This window comes from Salvia miltiorrhiza, chromosome 1 (genome assembly GCF_028751815.1).
Source record: "Salvia miltiorrhiza cultivar Shanhuang (shh) chromosome 1, IMPLAD_Smil_shh, whole genome shotgun sequence".
Lineage (NCBI taxonomy): Eukaryota > Viridiplantae > Streptophyta > Magnoliopsida > Lamiales > Lamiaceae > Salvia > Salvia miltiorrhiza.
The window spans coordinates 58,302,256-58,325,093 of record NC_080387.1 but is presented as its reverse complement, the minus strand read 5'-3'; the positions used below and the strand labels follow the sequence as shown (position 1 = coordinate 58,325,093).

Below are 22,838 nucleotides of genomic sequence, written 5' to 3'. Positions count from 1 at the left end.
TAAAAATCTATCTTCAGTTTTATATTAACCGTGAAAGGAATGATTTTTTCAAATTTATTTTAAAATTTATTATAATTATTTAATTTTAATAATTTATGAATGTGAAATTTATGAATTGAAATAAATATAGCGAATAATGAACAGAAAGGAAAGCATGTGATATTGTTGTGGTTTTTCCTCTTTGGCATTGTACATGTCAGTGAATCAATCCCTTGAAAATCTCAAATTCTTAGTTGACTTCGAATTTGACTTTGAATTTATTCTTTTCACAGTTTGTTTTCTATATTTATCCATAGGATAAACTCTGGCTTACAGAGAAAACTGACAATTTCTGCCGAGTTTTGTTTCCCCAGCTTCTGCGATATTGTTTTTAGTTTTTCGTAGTCCATTTCTCAAAAAAAAAACTTTAAATAATTGGATTCCACTTGATTTTTAAATTTTTTATTTAACTATTAATTTATAAAAAATAATAATAAATCCAACCACATAATTTTCCAAACTTTTATTCAATCAAAACCTTAACTCTATCTTACTTAAATAAATTAACAACACAACATGGATCGTATCACATTATAAATAGAATCCAATGACATAGAAATAGAGAAAAATGAGCTAGAATGGAGAAAAGGAGCTTGTATTGTAATTGATGCTAAGAATATAGTGAAAGCACTGGAGATGAGCAAGATGGAGTCGTCATCGATCCAAAGACTAGACAATCTCGAACAAAGGATCACCTTGCTATGTACTACTCTTTTTATAGGGGTATATCCATGATTACTCTTAAAACATTATTAAGACATTTTAAAATCGGGTCTAATTTGATTCTCGAAAATAAAAATAAAAAAAACGGTCTAATTTGTAATAAGGTTGAAAGGTTAAAATTTAGTTAATTAGCAGCTAACTCTTATATTAATTAATTGGTTAAAGTAAATTTAACCACAAGCTTATGTAAATAGTCATCACAATTTGCATATGTATACACAAGAAATAATATTGGTGGAGACTTTGATTCCAATTATTGCTAATATAGTAATATTGAGTTCGGAAATTCGTGGCGAGCTATCTCTAAACTTTATATTGAGTCACAAATATTATGTATGACAAAAACATAAACATATTACAAATGTTAAAGAAGAGAAGACGCTACTTTCTTCATCTATCAAGAAAACTCGAGCAAACTATCAACGATATAGAGTTGGGCTAAAATAAAAATAGTTTTTTTTGTTTAAAATAGGATCACATATCATCCATTGATTTTAAGAGATTTGATGGCTGGATTTCGTCCCTTTTATCAGCCCCATTATACACGTTTATATTGAATGAGGATATTCATGTAATTTTCATATTTAGTAAAACCGGTAGAATTGATTTGGTTTTTATTTGCATGATCTTTCCATATCATACCAAATCTGAATTACTCTATCACTTAACCTAATCTGCTATCACTTAATCAATTATTCTTTCGAGAAATCTTCAATTTCCAGAAACGAAGCCTCTGTACATTGAATTAACACAAAACCTCAATTTCCAGAAAACGCAGTCGACGCTTCAAGAACATTATGGGGTCGTGTGGTATGTATATCATCAATCTATGTCCGATTCATGTTACAATTCATTTTATGTCTGATTCATCAATCTATGTCCGATTCGGTGGTTGATTTTCTTTCATTTTTTCTTTTAGTAGAGTTATTGATTGCATATCTAGTTCGCTGCCTAATTTTCTGTCACCATTAATCTGTGAGTAGATCGTTCAGTTTATATGTGGAGATTTATAATGATCTGAAGTGTAATCTGATTCATGCATTTACTGTTACAATTCATACTATTAATTCATGCGAAACAATATCATGTTATTACTTGTCTACAGTCTATGGATTAAATATGACTGTATTAGACAATGCATTTCATTAATACTATATAAGAAACCTATTTTTCTAAGTTTTACTCTACAATAGTCTGAATTGTAATCTGATTCATGCACTTGCTTTTATAATTCATACTATTGATTCATGCGAAACAATATCATATTATTACTTGTCTATGGATTAAATCTGACTGTATTTGACAATGCATTTCATTAATACTATATAAGAAACCTATTTTACTAAGTTTTATTCTATACAATTTTCAGATGATGTAAATAATCATGTTGATTTCTGGCGTGCTCATTCGTACCTACCAATTTGTGAGGATAGTAAGAAACCATACGTGGGTAAAGTGTTCAAGACATTGGATGAAGCGTATGAGTTTTATTCTATGTATGGACATGCAGCGGGCTTCGATACTCGTAGGGGGGGTATGAAAAGAGGCAAACATCGACAAGTATTGTATCAATACTTCATCTGCAGAAGAGAAGGTGTGAAGCCAGACTCGAAGAAAGATATATCAGAATCAAGTGTTCAAAAGAAAATACGACGCCGGAAACCCTCTACCAGAAATGGCTGTAAGGCTCGTATCACTACAACACTTAATGATGATGGCTATTATGTTTTCACCAGCTTCTCTGAATTACACAATCATTCCCTCGTAACTGAAGATGTTCGTCACCTTATGAAATTCAATCGCAAAATGGATGAGTCACATCAGATGATTATGCTGAAGTGTGCCAAGTCCAATATTGGACCAGTGAGGGCATTTCGTATTTTTAAAGAACTGGTTGGAAGTTTTGAGGAAGTGGGGTGCACCAGCAAGGACTTTAAAAACCTATCCTACACCATGAATTCATACGTGGATGGTGTTGATGCACAACTACTACTTGACAGGTTTCTAAGTAAACGTGAAACTGATGAATGTTTCAAGTGTGAATATTTAGTTGATGAAACTCACAAGGTGAAGAGTTTGTTCTGGAGTGATGCTGTTGCTGTTCAAAATTACTCGTTATTTGGTGATGCGGTGTCCTTTGATGCCACGTATACAACGAACAGGTAATCAAATATTCTGTACACGTATAATTTTTTTTAAAAATTGTGCATTCAACTTACATGTGTATTATAACGTTTACAATGGTTATAGGTACGACATGATTTTTGCTCCATTTACCGGCAAGGATAATCATGGTGGGTGTGTTACATTTGGAGCAGGGTTACTAACCAGAGAGGACGTGAATTCATACTCATGGATTTTAAAACAGTTTATTGAATGCATGGGAACCGCTCCTGCAATGATTATAACAGATCAAGACCCAGCGTTGAAAATTGCTGTTGAAAATGTAATGCCCAACACTAGACACAGGTTCTGTATGTGGCATATCATGATGAAGCTTGCTCAGAAATTGCCGAATTCTTTACGAGAAGATGTCGAACTGAAAAGCAAGATACAGTCTGTCGTATGGTCGGAATTGGATGAGCCAGTTGATTTTGAAAGGAAATGGACAGAAGTATTAGATCAGTATGAGTTGACTGACAACACATGGCTTGCCGATATGTTTTCACTCTGTTCGTATTGGATACCTGCCTACTTTCGAGATTTGAGCATGAGCGGCTTGTTTAGAACGACATCATTATCCGAAAGCGAGAATAGTTTTTTTCGGAGATACTTGAATCGGAATTCCAATCTCGCTGCATTCTACATTCACTTTGAGAGTGCTATGGAGGCACAACGGCATAATTACAAACAGGCGTGCATTGTAGATCAGACAACGGTGCCCCAATTGAAGACTCACACCCCACTAGAACACCATGCCTCACTTATATACACCAGGAATGTGTTTATGGATATTCAAACGGAGATCATTGAGGCTATTGATAGATGCCGCATAAAGTCAATGGAGACAGACGACGACGAGCAATGGTACTCCGTAGATGACAGATCTAATGGTGTATTTAAGGTTGTGCATATAGCGTCTGAAGAAACCATTACATGCTCCTGCAAAAAGTTTGTGAGGGTTGGTCTTATATGTCGACATATGTTTGTTGTTATGCGAAACGTGGGAATGAAGTTAATTCCTTCCAAATATATAGTACATCGATGGCTAAAGGCTGCTAGTGCAGAAGTTATATCAACTAGCAACATGAAGTCACGCAACAAGTCATTGATGGCAGAGGCTTTTCGTTGTATTGGCATTGCAGAAGGGAATGACGAGCTAGCTGATTCACTCTTAACAGAACTGAAACGTTGGGCAGAAATTAATTCAAACGGTGCACAATGCTTGTCTCCGGCGAGAGGAAAGCAAAAAATGTTTGAATTATTTTATGGTTCGAAGATCCCTTCAGTTGTAACTGTTCATCCACCAGATGCCGTGAAGACTAAGGGAAGTGGCAAGAGATTGAAGTCAACTTATGAGGTAGCAGCTGAAAAGGCGAAAAAACCAAAGAGAAGATGCAGGAAATGTCGCCGTCTAGTTAGACATGATTCCCGCAATTGTGGTAAGGTTGTCGAAGAAGAGAGCGACGAGGAGTGATTTTTTACTATTGCTTTTGATTTTGTATCCTTTTTTAAACTTTACAGTTTTGGACTTACAAACCTTATGTCTAGATTCTAAAGTTCATTTTCCATTGGATATAACACTATATTACCCCCATCTTGTTTTATTTAATGCAATTTAATGCACGTAATGAAGTTTTTTGCTACCACCTTTGCCAACTTTACTGTTTTAACTTAGTTAATTATTTTAAATGACTAGGAATTCAATATGATTCATACAGACATCACGAATTCTCAGACTACTTTTTCCAGATATAACATGTTTTTTCAAAAATCTTCCATAGTTAAAAAAAACTTCCTTTAACAAAGAATTAATGCTGATTCATACAGTATAAGCCTTCTCCCTTCTTCTCCAACCCATTTACTTCTACGGTATATGCATTCCAACGGCAGTTTTTATGTAGAGATTTAGTAGTATGTAACAGAAACGCATGAATTAAAGTATATAATAGTATGCATTGTCATATGATTCACGCAGTCATACCCAATGATTCATCGCATCTGGCTGTATTAATTGTCCAAAGTCTATTGATTAAAACTGTCTGTATTAAAAAATGCATTTCATTACTGCAGATAACCATTGCATTTTCCAAAGTTTTATTGCATAAGAATTTCACCAACGAAATTGATTGAAAAAAAATACATAATAAACCAACTAGTGGAACTGATCACGCATATTATAAATATTCTTTATCTTAAAACGAGCATAATCCAAACAAAGATTTGCATCCACAAAAATGCTTAAATAGCTGTAAACATTATCCACTATTTTTTACCAAAAAATAGAAAAATAATAATAGTCATGCCAATAATGCTGTTTTTATCCAAGCAGTGTCATGTCGATGTTAAGGCTCGGGTCACCAACAACCTCCTCATAGTAGTCAGTCGCGCTAACAGTAACTGCATCTTTAACACTATTTTTCTCCCACCCAATAATAGTTGTGCAATAACTCACCCTCAACAGATTCAATTGCTTCTTCAGTTTCGCAGTTAGACCACAGCTCCAAGTATATGCACCTTCACCCATGAAAGTCTCCATATGCCTCATTAGGTATACTCCTATGTCATTAATGTTCTTCACATCACCCCATTTTATGTGAACTATAGACATCTTTGACTGCTTCACAATATTGCTCTTATGAACTTCATTGATATTGTTCATGTAGTCCATCAACATTTGCTTCTACGACAATAAAACAATTACTTATTAGAACAAGTTATAACAGAATAAAAACATAAAAAGAAAAATATATACAACAAAACATACTAAATCATCAACTGTTCGGTTGTATTTTTCTTCTTTAATCTGAGCTTCAGTCTCGTTTTGACTATCTAAGACATGCACCCTTTCCTTCTTCAGGTCCACGCATAAAGCGTAATACTTCATCACTCTACATACTGGTTCATGCACCATCTATTCATGCAAAACAAAATATGGTTCATGCACATTGCTCATTTTCATTATACATATGAGCCACTGCATGAAGCACACATACAAAACCACATGATAGAGATAAACAATAATCACATAACCTTGAAAAACATCATCTTCATCTTCGCCTGTAGCAATCCCTTTCCCTTTGTCCTTCGAGCTACAGTGTCCTATACATATTTCAATTCAACAAAGAGTTAAAAAACCATGAACTACCAACTGTTTTTTTGGGTTTATTCCAACTTTATTAAATCAAGAAACAAAAATGATTCATACATAAATATTTGTGCTAATAAAATTGATGTACTGGCAGTGGCAGATCCATGAAGATAAACATTAAAACAACAATAGTTTACTGTTGTCAACCATAAGATATCTGACAATCTTAAAAAGGCCAAAAAAAAAAAAACTAGGGTTCACCAACAAAAAAGCTATTAAATCTACAAAACGTTTTGAAAAATATAAAAATGGTGGGGGACCACAGAGTTTGGAACACATAAAATCCAATTCGATATAGCGACAATGACAGATCACATATCATGCTTCTATAGAACATATATATTGAGGTTCATCCCATTAAATAAAGAAACTTTTTCGATACACACCTATCACTACTGAATCCTCGATGTCGTCGTTTTTCCAACAAATACAAGAATCGAACATTCAACCCCATGGACGAATCGAACATTCAACCCCATTTCGGTTTTTGGTCAAGCAAAACAACACCAAAAATTTAATTAAAATAAATAAAAAAGCACACCATCATCATCTACATACCAGTTCGCTTTGACTTCGTAATCGCCATTATAGATAAATAATACTCTAGCCCAGTTTAATTTTTTTTTCCAGTTCGGATGAATCGTCCTCTGCCAGCGCCGGAAGTGATGAAGTGAGAATATTAGAAAATAACCCCTCAGGATTCTAATTCATACACTACAAAATAGTGGTTTAGAATTTCTTCAGAAATTAGATTAGATATGTCATTAATTACCAAAGATACGTTTCAACTAATCCAACCCTTTCACTTCGCAGACAAATTTAATTTCCAAATAAATAGGGCTCTATTTTCGGAGGAATGTAGGTGAAGATAAGCAGCCGATTTTTATTTTTACAAACATACCCTTATGCTCCTTTTAAGTATGATTCACACATTAAATTAATTTGAACCAATCCATAAGTAAAAGTTAAATCTTGACCGTATGATTTAAAAGATCTATGGTCAATATGTATTCCTATTATAAATACTTAAGGGTGTTTTCACCCTAGCCCAACCCTATATATATATATATATATATATATATATATATATATATATATATATATATATATTTATTTAAATTTATTACAACCAAAAAAATGAAAAAACTCACTCACACTCTAGCTCCTAGGGTGACTCGAACCCCCGACCTATTGGTTGGAGGGGAAGCGTCTTACCAACAGACTGCGCTTCATCGTCAAACTATCAACGATATTATTCATCCTATATGTATTAGTTTATTATATATGTAAGAATTATTGATTTTAAAATTCTCTAAGTTTTGTATAATTAAGAATTTATAACAGATTAATTAAGTTTACAACAAGAGTCTGCAATTTCTTGTACAGGCACGGCCGGCAAACAAACAAAATGTAGTTACCAACCTGACTAAATGAATAAATAATTGATTTCTTCCTGCTTTTAAATTAGAAAACTAATCAGCGATTTGCATAGTAGTATAAAATAAGACTCGTTCAACAATAGGTCAGTAAAGACAAATAATAATTCTAGAAATTAAAGCAAGCTGCAGCTATATTTCTGATACTTATATTTGTTTAAGTCGCAGCAATGATCAATTTCCAAGTTGTGATCCTTGTTTTCCAAATAGCAGACAAAACACGCAATGAAATATATATCAGAAAAAAAAAACCTAAAATAATGATAGTTGGCATCAAATAAGACTACGTATATAATTAATCAAATGTAAGGAAAAGAGATGGTAAAATGGTGGAATCCATCAGCAGAATCATTAATCAATTTGGAGTTGAACCACTATCAAATAGATATAAATTTCATCTGTAAAATATGGCTAACACAAAGAGCAAGCAACATACATCATCCTTTTGTTTAGCCCCTCCTATCTCTAGAGGGCTCAGAACTTTTCTCTAGCCTATATATTTTTTTGGCAAAATACGAATTTTTATCCTAGCCTTTGGACATTTTCACAAAATTACTCCAATGTATGAGTATGAGTAATTATAAGAGCATTCACATTGGTGAGACTCATCGCTCGGCTCGAGCTGGCTTTGGTGATGAGCCTCCCGATGAAAACAGGGGGAGCTCGACGCGAGGCATGATGGCATGAGCTTGGCTCATGATTCATGAGGGTGCGCGTGTGCAATACACGTCGATTTAAAAAAAAAACAAATGAAAAAATTATTCCAACGACTGTTATAACGACTAGTCACCCATTTCTAAATTTATTTATTGTCCTTTTTTTCATCTATAAATAACCACTCCTCTACACTATTTCTAAATAATTTTCTATCCAATTCATCTTCATTTCTCCTTTCCTCTCGCATTTCCATCGATCCGATTAACAAGGCGTCTAGCAGTAGTTCCACTGATATGCTCCCCAATCACTCCTGCCTTGTTCCAAAGATTATGTAACGAGAGATTCAGTTCTTAGAGATAAGTGAATGGTCACAATGCTTTAAGCCGATTCGATCTAGCACATTTAAGCACGATTCAGGCCACTAGGGTCAGAAGAGTCATTTTTATGTTTATTTAAAGTTTGTGTACGGTTTTTTAATTGATGTATTTTTCTTGTTTATGTTTGTTAATGTAATTTCATGGTATTTCAATTATTATAGTTTTTAATTTAAATTAAATCAAAACTCAAAACTAATTCTTATGAATTAACATAATAAGTCAAACCAGTGCAGCAGTTGACTCATAAGTAGACTCGGAGCATGAATAAGCCAAATAGAGGCTCAATCAATATTAATCCTCTAATAACATTATTTTTCAATTTGCATCAAAATAGACACGTTCAATGAATTTCGACGACATCATTTTGATAATCTATTATTTTAGAAAATCTATTAATTCATTACTTTTATTAGATAATTTATTGAATGGATATATTTATCTATAAGCCTTATCAATAGCTGTAGATATATATCACATAGATTAAGTGTAATACCATGAATTAATATATATTCTTATAAATATATAATATGTAAAATAACCTTAAAATAAAATATGTAATAGGGGTAAAATAGGCAATCCATAAGTTGTGTCTTGTGCTCTTTTTCTATTTTTATGTTAGTATAGGTATGTAGCGAGTACACTCTGCCAATGTACAAACAAATCATGCCAAGTCAATTTTTCGATCGTTCAACAAACTTGGTATATTTATTTTGTTACAAATTGAAAAACTGACGTTACTCTTACAGCAATTTATAAAATGTAGTGTAAATCGTGATCAGGTGAAAGTAGGTAAATTTTGTAGTTTTTCTGTTTAGATTATATGGGATTGTTTTTTCCTTTTTTGCTTCACACACAAGCTCCGGCGTTTAGCTACTACCATCGAGACCGCAAATAAAGATTATCCGTTAAAATACAAGTTGGGGGTGTGCTGTAATTACCCATATACTCTATTAGACTACTTTCGCCAAAATGTCCAAAAGATACAAAATGTCTATTCCTTTTTAATACTAACACCAAAATTATTGTTCTATTGAGGGAATTGGTTGTGTACGAACAGAATCTTATCATCCACACATAATCAACAGTGACGCATATGTAGAAATCATCATCATCATAATTGGAGTTTCATTGAAAACAAAAATCAACCAATTGCTATAATCAGATATAGAAATTTGAAGGTCGATGCAAAAATTCCTCAGTAACCTGAATTTGCTTTTTTTTATACAACTATATGACATCTGAATTTGGACAATTTGTCCTGCTTATTTATTTCATAAGACTTTACTTTTCCTTTCTTTTGATTTTCTTAATTCTAATCTCTGTCTAGAATTCCCAGAATTTCCACTGAAAATATAAGAAATGCTTATCGGAAATGGCAGGAAATTCAGCCATGATTTGCATATACACAAGTTATATACAGAGATAGATATAAATTATAGAATTACATAAGTGAAGAGAGGATTGCAATTAATTACTCCTAGCTAGCTGGTTGGTGGAGATATGAATTTGAGAAGGGAAGCAGATTTGAAAGTAAGTGAATATTGGCGAAGATGAAAGTCGACCGGCTTGAGAGCTGGCTGGTTGAGGTATGCATATTTGCTCTTAGTCCACCTGCACACACACACACACACAACATCATCACCTAAATTCACTCCAATTATTATACCTCTGAAATCTACAGTCTTACCAATCTTTCACTCCCACCCTTCTCTCAACTTTACTCATCTTGTTCTTTTTTCCAAACTTGTCATCCTCCTCAGTTAAGGCCTCTTGAAATTGCAGGTAATCAGCTTCCTGTACACTCCCACTTCAGATGATGAGACATATATTTATATGGTACTTGCTTAGTGAGGGGGAGAGAGAGAGAGAGAGAGAGAGAGTTACAGAGAGGTTCCGAGCACGAATGCGAGCAGCAGCCTTGATTGCGGCGAAGAGGTGATCTTCCTCCAACATGTGGCGCTGCTTCCAGTAGCGAGCGATCTCTTCATTAGTCACGCTTTGCGCTACCATTTTTCCCTCTGCAATATTGGAATGGATGAGATCTTAAATCACTGCCGCACCCTATTTATCAACCTAATTCATTACATCTATTTTTCAAGTTTTTTAATTTAAAATGACCAACACTCAATCTTGTCGCCTAGCCTACACAAAGGCCGGACTTGACTTAATTCATGATATTGCTTGTACAGCCACTGCAAACAGAAAAGGATGTATTACTGTCTTTTTTAATTTATTTCTTTTTATGCTTGAAAAATACTTCTAGTTAAAGAACCTTAATGAATATTGAATAAATAATACGATTCCTTCGTACCCAACTTTTGGATATTGATTATAGATTCCAGCAGCCATATATTGGCCAACCAAAAACGTTATCATCTTAATTTGTTTATTATACACTTTTGTAGCCAACAATTTATTTTAAAATACTGATAAACTTTTAAAAAGTCAGAATAAGAAGTAAATATATGCATCTGATATTGACATTCGTTATCTCGCAGCAAAGAATCAATATCATGGTTAGAAAATATAAATGAAATAAGACGGTGGAAATAGTGGTCTAAACAATAATTTGTTGTTATACACGTCAGCTGATAGAGATGTTTAAACAATTGTGTTCGGTAGTTGTTAAACTCAATGTTGCCATTCATCACCCATCATTTATTCATGGCAAGTTGCATCAATGAAATGTAGAGATAAAATATATTCATGTCGGGAAAAATCTAAATTGAAAATTTCAAGTTGTAGTATAATATTATTCATATTTTTTCAATCTGCTTCAATTTAAGGCTAAAATTCCACCTCAAACAGTAACAAAACCCTAATTTCTGATGCGCATTGGAACATTGATTTTTGGGGTTTTTGTATTTCAATTAAATGGGGATTTCAGTTGTGTCAATGATCGATAGGATTAGGATGAATTGCAATTTGACACCACAAGAAAAATAATTGAATTTTTTTTAATATTACGAGATAGTTTTTTTAAGCTAATATTACGAGATAGTTATTAACAAGAATGATGTGATATAAGTATTACGAGTGAGAAAAGTTTGTTAGGACAATAACTTTCGGATTTGTAAAAATATGACACTAATTAATAAATGTTACACCCGCATGATATTTATGGTTCAATTATTGAATTTTGAGTCTTTTTTGCACGGATCAAGCACATAACAACCCGCACGGAGGGATTGATTATGTGGCAAGCACATCAATTTTTACGGCTCCAAATAGTATTACGGTAGTAATTAGTAAATTTACATATGTTGAGATACAATTATGTCATAGGAGACGGTGCGGTGCGGGTAGGAACTAGAACCATTGAGCATGGTTGTGATTCCGGTTCAAACCCCACGGATCCGGGTCGGGTGAATACCCCATTTTCATGGCAAAGGTACTGAATTTATTTTGTTTGTTTACAAACTGTGACTTCAACTTCGGAATTCCAATTCCTTTTCAAATGATTGTTTTGCAGAGTTTCGTGTTTTCCCGGAGATTTCAGTACCTTCTACATTATTGAAGAATGGTTGTTGAATTTATATATACTAGCAGAGCATTCGTACGTAAAAGAAATTATTTTAATAAATAAATTGTTATGAGCGTAAATTTATATTTTATTTCATTTTATAGCAATATTTATCATTTTAATGTATTTTTTTAACCAATTATAGATTAATTTTTAAAAGTATAATGTTATAGAACTCATAAAATTAAAATTAAAATTTATTTAATTAAACATCTCCTAATTTTGTCTTCATATTTATTTTATAGGTTTCATCTTTACATAATTAATTTTAATTCCAAATATTCTACAAAATTAAACTTCTAAAAAAACTATTAAGTAATTCTTGTATTTTCATTCTAAATTATTGAAATTATATAATAAAAAATAGTAACTTATATGATGAAGAGTCCTAATGGATACTATTGAAATATAAAGAATAAACTATAATATATTTATAGATATATTATATGTATAATAGATTAAATTACACATTAATTGAGCATAAATTAAGTATATATACGAGGGATATAATAGGCAAAACAAATTTTGTAAAATAAAGCTCTTTTATAATATGCATAGATAGATTATACTCCCTCCGTCCACGAAAGAACTTCCTATCTTTCCTTTTTGGGACGTCCACAAAAGAACTTCCTACCTATTTTTGGACTATACCCCACCACTTATAATCCTCTTACTTTTCACTTTTCACAACTCTCAATATTAATTAGTATAACACTTTTTCATCACTCCCAATACACTCAACTACCTTTTATTCACTCTCAATACACTCAACAATATTTTTTTTTTAAACTCGTGCCACTCCCTCCTAGGAAGTTCTTTCATGGACGGAGGGAGTACTTAATAAATTAGTCGAAGTAGTATAATAGTACAAACTAGATCATACAACTAGACCAAACGAAATGCTAAAACAATCCACGTGAACTTTTTAAGTTCACAATTGGGGTCATATTTGCCCCTCGAAAGCATAAAATGGTATCACATTCGAACTTTAATTTTCTAAGTAACTTTTTTGAAGCATAATTTGATAAATTATTATTAGAACTATTGTTCAAAGACCAGAATAAGGTTATCACATCATCATCATCAAGCTAGCACACTAAAACTATATATATACTTTTTAAAATATTATTGAATAAGAATGAAGAGAAGGGAACTAATTTACATCCAGTGCGAGATTATTTAAGTACAAATGAATATTGGTGGAATTATGATTACAACACGATCTACCGTTAGCTGCTGGCATACACAAATATGCCCATTTTCCGAAAATCATCAGCTTTCTTCTGCTCTAAATTATTCCAATGTTCATATACATATACAGATGCTGCAAAACTTTAGCATTTGGAATCAACCAAATCTCGAATGAGTTAGACGGACTCCGAGGGGAACGCCCCCCACCGATGGTTCAACTCAGAAGCCGAAGGGAGTTAAGTATTGGCTCAATTTCCACAACAAGCAGATGTATGGGTAATGAATCGGCTTAGCCAGTTAGATAGCTCACAATCACTACGTAAAATGAGATATACCACGAAAGCAACATACGCTGCAGTGCCAGCAGAGACGAGGAATCCAATCAACACACCATTGACTTCGGACAGGAAAAAGTGGAGCAAAAGGTATCCATTGATCACCATCACTAGTCCAGCCACCGTCCACGCAGCCCTCTACAGTGCAACTCCAACAATCTATTAGATACTTATACCAAACTTCAACATTAAGGAAAACAAAGTGACATTCATGATGCATTTCACAAAATTCTCTATTTCTACAACCAAGAAACTAGCATTGAATGCTGTTGAAGACTATTAAAAGAAAGGTCATCATCCCAAGCAGTGTAGTCAATACAACACTCTAATTATTGCCCCATGAAGTCACCAAGGGTTGCTTTTCTCGAAATAAGAATGTCGTGTTTTGTTAACTGAATGCAATAATTTTCTATAGATAACAGTACATCTCATAGAAGATTGCAGTTGGTAAAGCTAACGTTGACAGCTACTGGTTAACATGAGAATTTTGCCATAATTTCATTAAGCTAAAAGGCATGTCATGAGTCCCTGTTATCATTGAATGCATGGAGAATATACTAGTCAACGGCCGAAAAATATAATCTAATATTTAGTCATTCCAGCATGAATTGGCAATAGAATAAGGACTTGAGGATTTTCGACTTACCCCGAGTATAGTTCCAATCTTGAATACTCCCATCAGCTGCTCCTTCGACACCAAGGTGAGAAGAGGGATGAGGGCAAAAGGTATCTGTATAGACTGTAGTACATTGAGCCACTCATTCAGTATATCTAGGGATGATTCTGATTTGTTAAAAACCAATGCCACTATTATAGTTGGTATAATAGCACAACTTCGAGTAATCAAGGCCCTTAGTGACTTCTTTAAACGGAGATTGAGAAAACCTCCCATTATAAATTGTCCAGCATAAGTCCCAGTTATTGTACTACTCGTCCCAGCTGCCAATAACCCAATACCCCATATGTAGAGGATTGGGAAAAGACCTCCACCATACTTCTCCTCTAGATACTGTCCTGCATTTACTAGGCCTATATATTCTGCTTGTTTGCTTCCACTGAAACCCTTAGCAAACACGGTTGTCACACATAAGTTGATCAAGAAGGAGACGAAAAGGGCAGCTGAGGACTCGATAGAGTAATAGTTGAGCGCCTCTTGGACCTGCCCTTTCTTGTCGGGGTCAATTTGCCTTGATTGTACGAGAGCAGAGTGCAAAAAGACATTGTGAGGCATTATTACACAACCCACAACTCCCACAGCCTGCCGAATTGTTCTTGAACTAAGCCTTGGAACCAAAAGACCTGTTAAGAGCATGAATATTCATTTTAAATTCTATCATATGAATTCCTATTCAGATTTTTGGGGCAGGAGAGTGATGATGAAGCGGCACGTTCCAGCAATTTCAGACTTAAAACAATGAGATCATGATAGAGCATCTAACCTATTACAAGCTCCTTTCTGCTTGGCTTAGCATCAGCAAACATCCACGCAAATGATAGGCCCATAGTTGTGATAAGAACTGCAAACACAGCTTCCAACTTCCTCACACCATAGTTTTCAAGAAGTAAAAATATAAAGCTGTAAAGCAATTTCAGACCAAATAATATCAGTCATCAACTCATCACCTAGCAGACAAACAGATAGACGTGTGTATCACTAACACCCTTAAAGCCAAAAATAAAAGCACCCAAAAACAATGTTGCTTTTTCCAAGAAGAGTAAAATTCTAGATTTCTAAAATAAAATAAATGGACAAAATTGGATCTTTCTCACTCTCAGTAACCATTTTAGACATAAAGGTAGCAACTTCCATGTGAAGATAACAAATTCTGCTACAAAAGTGACCATTGTGCAGAAATGAATTCGATTTCCACCCACGTCTAAAGTTAGTGACATTAGAAACAAGAGAAACTTATGGTGGATTCCAGATAGACTACGTAGCTTAACAGACTCTTCTTCTATGAAAAAAAGTTTAACGGACTCTTCCCTGAAAGAGCAAAATATTCCATTTCACCAAAGATAGCCGTAAAAAATATATTCTGCAGTTACGAGTTAAAATAGTAAAATTGACATTTCTATCTTCTCAAAAGTTATTTTTTTTTTCAATTGAATTTAACCCGGCTTCAATCTCCTATGCACACTTCATCACTCTCAAATCCAATTTCAGTTCATAACACTGAATACGAATCCAATAAGTCTTTGCAGAAAAGAAGAAAAGAAAAAGATAGTAGTATTTTTTTTTTCGCAATCCAAACAGAACGCACACAACTAAAAACTTACAAAATTGGAGTAAATCGGTGAAAAGGAAAAACAAATTTACCAATCAGCAGCAGTAATTAGAACACCAGCCCACAGAGGCAGAAACCCTCGGCTCAAAATCTGAATAGCAATGGCGCTTCCGATCACCTCCTGAATATCAGCCCCAATCAAGGCCACCTCCGCCATGAACCACAGAACAATCCTCGCCCAGTCCGGATACTCATCGCGGCAGAGCTCGGCCAAATGCCGGCCCGTCGCCACCCCTAGCCTCGCCGACAGAAGCTGAATCAGCAGCCCCATCGCCGTGGCCCACATCAGCAGCCACAGCAAGGAGTAGCCAGCAATGGCGCCGGCCTGAAGATCCCCCTCGAGATTCCCCGGATCTAGAAACGCTATGCTCATCAGGAAACCCGGACCCGTGAACATCCACAGCTTCTTGAACGAGAACGGCGGCGCCCCCGAGTAATTGGGCGAATCTAATTCGAAATCGGCGATCAGGATCTTCTGGCGCGCCTCGTACGCCGCCTCCTCGTCGTCGACGTTGTCGGTTTGAATCGGAACTGCGTCGGATTTCGGCGAGGCGGATAGGGGCAATAAGCGGCGGGATTCATCTTCTTTGTCTCGGTCGTCTGCTTGCAGCTGGTTAGCTTGTGGATGGGAATTCGGAGGTGCATGGTTGTGAGGTGAGGTGGTTGAGTTCATTGGATTCTTCGAATTGCAGTTGAACTTATCGATTTGGTTGAGCGTATGGGGTTTTTGTTGGATGGCGTAGTGGCTACGGTGGCAGGCGGTGGCGCGTGCGAGAGAAATCGGATTCGGTGAAGGCGAGTGGCACTTCTGTTGAATTTATAGATTAGCACAAGAGTACGGTCGCGGAGAATGACGTGTAATTGTTTTCTTGCCTTGGGCCACTTATCATTTGACACGTAGGATAAATCCAGGGACAGTATGGTCATACTGAATAAATACCCGTGCACTCTTTTTTCCGGAGCTCGCAACAGCAGAGGCTTTTTGCGAAATTCCGGTTGATTATTCGCGGAGGGTTTTGACTCATACTTTTTTTCTTTTTCTAAACTATAGATTCTTGCACTGATTTTATTTTATGCAAATTATTGTTTTCAAATTTTTTCACATGCTACTATGTCCTCATTTCGTTCACGAAAAATTACCCTATTATAAATAGAGTAATGCTAAACAGCCACATTGTGGCTACCCACAATTTACTTAAGTAGAAAATAATTTAATTTATTTAACTTATTTTTTAAAATAAAAATAAGATTTAGTTATTTTATCATATTCTCTACATTATAGTTATTTTTTGCAATTTTTTGGTAACTTTTTTATTTTTATTAAAAAATAAATAAAAAATAAAAAATGCAAAAAAAATTAAAAAAAAGTACAATGTAGAGAATATAATAAAATAACTAAATCCTATTTTTATTTAAAAAAATAAATTAAATAAATCAAGATTATCCTTATTATATTAGTGTGTGGGTGGCCACAATGTGGCTGCATAGATTTATTGTTATAAATAAGGTGAATATTCGATTTTGTCCCATCATATTAGCGTTTTAATAAAAATATCCTAATCTAAGGATAAGTGCATGCAAGTACCCATTGTTTCATAGTTTAATCATTTTTGTCCCAATAAAAAATTTCGGCACCGGAGTGCTGACGTGGAATGCCGGAATTCCACGTCACAATTCTTACATGGCAAACTTTGTTGACGTGGCATTTATTTTTTATTTAATTTTTTTATTTTGTCCCATCGTATTATAGTTTTAACAAAAATGTCTCATCGTATTCAATTTCTTCATCTCAATTTAGAAAACCTGTTATTTTTCTTGTTTATCCTTTAGTGACAAACATACAACTTGAGATGCAATTGTTTCAAAATTTTCCATCAAAATATTTCAAGTGTCTAAACATAATTACATCAAAATGGCTAAAATTGAGTTTGACAATGCCCCCTTCTTCCTTTATATTGAAATAGTCTAATTGATGCCAAAACACAAAACAAAATAAGAGTTTAAGGTGGTGTGAGGTTTTCAACTTGACTCTTTTGCATTCCCCGTGTGCTCTCTTCTCTGTCCTTCATGTTATTTGGAGGTCTTACAGCTGTTGCAGCCGCATCATATGCACTGACAAAATGTACACGACCTGTACCAGGATCCTAAAAGCATGTATATGTAAGTGAGTACAACATAATGGAGGCTTCATTAGAGAAATTTAAATGAAGGACAGAGAAGGGAGCACACGGGGAATGCAAGAGAGTCAAGTTGAAAACCCCACACCACCTTAAACTCTTATTTTGTTTTGTATTTTGGCATCAATTAGACTATTTCAATCTAAAGGAAGAAAGGAGTATTGTCAAACTCAATTTTAGCCATTTTGATGTAATTATGTTTAGACACTTGAAATGTTTTGATGGAAAATTTTGAAACAATTGCATCTCAAGTTTGTATGTTTGTCACTAAATGATAAATAAGAAAAATACTCCCTCCGTCCCTGAAATAAGTTCCTCTTTTTCCTTTTTGGGACGTCCCCCAAATAAGTTCCTCTTTTTTCTTTCCATTTTTGGACAACTACCCCACCACTAATAATACTTTATTTATTCTTACTTTTCACTTTTTCACCACTCTCAATACTAATTATAACAATTGTTCACCTTTTCACCACTCCCAATACTAATTATAACATATTTTTCTCCACTATCAATACACTTTACCATTTTTCCTTAAAACCCGTGCCGTCCCCAAAGAGGAACTTATTTTGGGGACGGAGGGAGTAACAGGTTTTCTAAATTGAGATGAGGAAATTGAATACGATGGGACATTTTTGTTAAAACTATAATACATTGGGACATTTTTGTTAAAATTATAATACGATGGGACAAAATAAAAAAATAAATGCCACATCAGCAAAGTTTGCCACGTAAGAATTGTGACGTGGAATTCCGGCATTCCTGTGCCGGAATTTTTTTATGGGACAAAAATGACTAAACTCGATGGGTACTTGTATGCACTTATCCTTAGGTTGAGACATTTTTGATAAAACGCTAATACGATGGGACAAAATCGAATATTTACCCTTATAAATATGACGAACTTTAATAAAATGCGAATTAGAGTCCCATCTTAAATATAAATAAAATTGTGGGAGTCTTACTATTATACATGAAAATAGTATTTTTTTTGTAAAACAAATCAAAAAGTAAATTGTGACAAAAAAAAAATGAACATAGGGAGTATTTTACATTAGTTGGCCTGGTTCAAATCAAATCTAATCCTTTATTAGTGGATATTTTTTTATTTTTTTTAAGGTTTATTAGTGGAAGTTTGTGTGTGGGAAAAGTTTGACGGTAAGTGTCGACATAATGAGGCTATCTTTTTTGTTTGAATTTTTCCTTGAGATCGTTGGTTTTATGTGGTATATCAGTTATTACATAAAGGTGGAGTTTGTTCAACACCTTTAACACAGATTATGTGTTTCCTCCCTCATTAAGAAAAAAAAAAAAAAAAAAAAAAGAAGACTGATCACGGTGCCTAAACCAATAGATTTGGCTAATTCGGTGTTTCTTCAAAATATACCTTAATCTATGTGGTGCCCCAATTTGTAGAAGTAATCTCGAATTTTGAATGCCACAATGTCTTCTAATTTAGATTTAGTCATTGCACAAATCTTCATTAATGTAGTTTGTCTCCCCTAATAAATTTTCAACCTATGAAACATAAATAAGATTAATCAGCTTACAATCAAGAGTAAAAAAAAAACAACAACAACAAAATGAAGAACTTGTGGCAACAATATATATATAAATAATTGTCCAAAGCCCGAAAACTTGGATAAGTATTTCAAAAGGTTGAATCATAAAAAGAACACCACTTTTCGATGTGGACAATTGTTGCAATTTCCGACTAAGTTAAAAATCATTACTTTCTATGTTCATGAGTAAGAGTTTCACTTTATTCTTTTTTTTTAACTTACGAAAAAGAGTTTAATTTCACTTTTTAAACTATTACATTCTATATTTTCTATCATATTTAACTATAAATTATATTTTTATTTATTTTTTAATTAGTAATGTATTTTTATTTTACTTTTTTAGGGTAAATATCATGAAAACCCTTGAATTATACTCACTTTATCAAAAATACCCTGAAACTTTTAAAATGTTCTTTAAACTCTCAAACTATGAGGTTTTTTTCAAGGAAAAAGTATCAAATAAGCCCCTAACATGGTGGCCCTTATCACGTTTAGATCCCTATAGTTGAAGTTGGGCCAACTAAACCCTCAAACTAATTAATTTCGTGCAATTACCCTCTCCGCCCTAACGGCCATTTAACACCGTTAAGCATTTAATTTTTATTTTTTTTATTTCCCCTCTGCCCATAGCCTGCGAGTCGTTATTGCTTGTGAAATCGTGGAATCGGCGGCCGCGCCGATCAGACAACCGAGCCACGTCTCAGAGAGCGAGAGGCAGTGGATGCCTGTGAGCGTGAGTCGCGGTGGTCGACCTCGGATTCTCTGTTAATGGCCCGTGAACCCTTCTGTTAATGGCCCATGAACCCTTTTCGCTGAGCTCTGAGATTTATCCCCCAACAGAGCAGATTAGGCAAAGATCGGCTCGCTGTGGAGCTTCGCCATCCTCGATTTGAACAGGCTTCATCTCAGTCGATTGGAGGTCAGAATTGGGGACCCTTAGGGCACGACAGTGGATGGCTATTCGCCGCAGCACTGATTTTCGCAGATAAGGCGGCGGCGTGGCTCGAACTTGTGTGGGAGTGTGTCAAGCGAAGGCGTCGCCGATTGGATGAAGCACCGTCCTTGCCGGAGTTCAAATAAGGAGGTGGTGACAAGTGTTGCCGAATTTTTGGATAGAACCGAGTGTTTTCCGGCGAGTTTCCGGTGACCTTGGCGAAAATAAATAAATAAATACTTAACGGTGTTAAACGGCCGTTAGAGCGGAGTGGGTAATTGCACGAAATTAATTAGTTTGAGGGTTTAGTTGGCCCAACTTCGACTATAGGGATCTAAACGTGATAAAGGCCACCATATTAGGGGCTTATTTGATACTTTTCCCTTTTTTCAAATATACCCCACATCTATTTTTTGGTTACCAGAAATGTGATGTGGCTCGCCGGATGTGACAATGTAATTTATATTCTATTTTTTTAAAATGACATGGAAAAAATGACTTCGTTTTGTACCATATTTTATCGTATTTATCCCTAATTCTAGGTTATTAGAGTGAATTTCAAACATGATATAAGCACACCACTATTCGATTCGGCTCGGTTCGATTACGCCCCTACTTTCAAGCATATACCGAGAATGCTCATTAGTTTTCCCCAAAAAGAAAAAGGAGACAAAAAGGAATGCGCATTATTTCGGGTTTGGGTGGAATCCTTAGCGATAATGAGCGATGAGTCATAAAAGCATTTGTCTGCTATGACATTTTCTTCATGTTTTCATTGTTTCAGAATTCTATATATTTTTTTAATCTTAATTTTCTTCGACGTTTTTGATGATTTTTCATTGGTGTTAAACTATTAATTAATCCAACTAAAATACTCCCTCCGTCCCATGAAGCGTGACCCATTTCTTTTCGGCACGGGAATTAAGAAATTGGTATTTTGTGTGTTAAGTGTGGTAGGTGAAAAAGTGAAAAGGTGAATAAAGAGTAAATTTTTTACTATTTTTAAAAACAGGTCAAGCTTCGTGGGACAACCCTTGTCCCACAAAAAGGAAAGTGGGTCACGCTTCGCGGGACGGAGGGAGTACCAAATTACGTAATTAATCTAATTCTTTTCCACAGACATGTTCCCAACAGACTCTTATATCAATAGTTATAAGTAATAACTATGACAGCATTTTCCACACATATTTTTCTTCAAGAATTTCTAATTCGCCAGTGCTTTAATTGATAAAAATGAATAGCCACATGACCTGTCAATCAGCAATCATGAAATACAATATATTTAGACTACTAACAGGCGCAAGAACACATTGAAAGTTAAAGGAAAAGCATGAACAATGGCTGCGTTCGGTAGGCCAACACTTAGCCGAGTGTGGGTGAGCCTTAGATGTAACTACTTCATCACTTTCACTCATATGCTCCCTCCATATGCCCATTGCTAAGGGGTAACAAAAAAGATGTGTGTTAAGAGTCTGTCAGACAGCTGCAAGACCATCTCGGCCAGCCGAAGCCAACCAAGAACGATCATCTACGGCACCAACAAGGTCGAGCCCCTAGGTGCTGTTAGTCACGCTCTGGTCGAGCAGCCAGAGGTCATCCACCAGACATGGTTTCCTATCTCCTTAGAAGTCAAGGATACAGAGGTACGAGCCTATAGAACAGATCCTGTTCAAGTAAGGTCGTATCCTTCGTACTCACTCTTTCCAAATATATATTGCTTACTTGATTCGTCATGTTTCGATGTGGGATACTTAACTTTTCTGTCGGTGCCTTCATAAATCTCAATTGGGGAAGTTTATGAAGGGGGTGGTCGGACACGGAGATTCCGCAGCTTGTTGAGTTGCGAAATATAGAAACAAACAGAAATAATGGCAAGTACTTTTAGATCAGTTGAGTTCACATGAAAAACATTGGAGTACAGTTTAATTATGGATCTATTTAAATAAGTTAAACATTTCAAAAGTAGATGAAATCTATTAGAAGTAGCGATCTAAAAATTGGGAGAAGCTTGGTGTTTTAACATTACTAGTGTATCTCCTGCGCTATGCGCGGTGATTATCATTTTAAACTCGTATAAATTATGTATATACTTTATATCTTCTTTGTCCGTATAACGCATGATTAATCAGTTAAAAAATGTAACCACCCTTACTATTTTAAAATGCATCAACGAACATTTTTTAATTTACAATGTGACACTTTTATCATTTTTTAAATAAATTAACTAAACAATCTATATATCTTTATATTAGTTACATTGGGTTCTATTAAAAATAAATTAATACTATAAC

General features: G+C 34.7%; 3 protein-coding genes and 1 non-coding gene across 4 annotated transcripts; 1 reads left to right on the top strand and 3 right to left on the bottom strand.

Annotated features, from left to right (window-relative positions):
- The first annotated feature begins 1,559 nt into the window (after positions 1-1,559).
- LOC131010666 (protein FAR1-RELATED SEQUENCE 5-like) lies at positions 1,560-4,399 on the top strand. The gene is made up of 3 exons (XM_057938305.1): positions 1,560-1,572; positions 2,132-2,924; positions 3,013-4,399. Exons 1-3 carry the CDS (start codon positions 1,560-1,562, stop codon positions 4,397-4,399), a joined length of 2,193 nt encoding a protein of 730 aa, XP_057794288.1.
- A 5,507-nt stretch (positions 4,400-9,906) lies between these two features.
- LOC130998508 (uncharacterized) lies at positions 9,907-10,887 on the bottom strand. Its single transcript, XM_057923925.1, has 3 exons — positions 10,428-10,887; positions 10,231-10,337; positions 9,907-10,154 (listed from the first exon to the last, which is right to left on the bottom strand). The coding sequence occupies exons 1-3, from the start codon at positions 10,551-10,553 to the stop codon at positions 10,025-10,027; spliced, it is 363 nt and encodes a 120-aa protein (XP_057779908.1). The 5' UTR covers positions 10,554-10,887; the 3' UTR covers positions 9,907-10,024.
- A 2,282-nt stretch (positions 10,888-13,169) lies between these two features.
- On the bottom strand, positions 13,170-16,703 carry LOC130998502 (metal transporter Nramp2-like). Its single transcript, XM_057923919.1, has 4 exons — positions 15,910-16,703; positions 15,032-15,168; positions 14,239-14,891; positions 13,170-13,730 (listed from the first exon to the last, which is right to left on the bottom strand). The coding sequence occupies exons 1-4, from the start codon at positions 16,548-16,550 to the stop codon at positions 13,506-13,508; spliced, it is 1,656 nt and encodes a 551-aa protein (XP_057779902.1). The 5' UTR covers positions 16,551-16,703; the 3' UTR covers positions 13,170-13,505.
- Positions 16,704-22,016: 5,313 nt separating this feature from the next.
- On the bottom strand, positions 22,017-22,230 carry LOC131007435 (small nucleolar RNA U3). The gene has a single exon (XR_009096135.1). It is a non-coding gene; the product is annotated as a small nucleolar RNA U3 (small nucleolar RNA).
- Positions 22,231-22,838: the final 608 nt, after the last annotated feature.

Bases quoted from the DNA above. Each gene is read 5' to 3' on its own strand.
- LOC131010666 (XM_057938305.1), top strand. The intron at 2,925-3,012 runs GTAATCAAATAT...CAATGGTTATAG, and splicing joins GCCACGTATACAACGAACAG to GTACGACATGATTTTTGCTC.
- LOC130998508 (XM_057923925.1), bottom strand. From the start codon at position 10,553: ATGGTAGCGCAAAGCGTGACTAATGAAGAGATCGCTCGCTACTGGAAG. The intron at 10,338-10,427 runs GTAACTCTCTCT...GGGAGTGTACAG, and splicing joins TTCGTGCTCGGAACCTCTCT to GAAGCTGATTACCTGCAATT. The intron at 10,155-10,230 runs GTAAGACTGTAG...GTGTGTGTGCAG, and splicing joins AGGGTGGGAGTGAAAGATTG to GTGGACTAAGAGCAAATATG.
- LOC130998502 (XM_057923919.1), bottom strand. From the start codon at position 16,550: ATGAACTCAACCACCTCACCTCACAACCATGCACCTCCGAATTCCCAT. The intron at 15,169-15,909 runs GTAAATTTGTTT...ATTGCTTTACAG, and splicing joins CTAATTACTGCTGCTGATTG to CTTTATATTTTTACTTCTTG. The intron at 14,892-15,031 runs GTTAGATGCTCT...TGCTCTTAACAG, and splicing joins CAGAAAGGAGCTTGTAATAG to GTCTTTTGGTTCCAAGGCTT.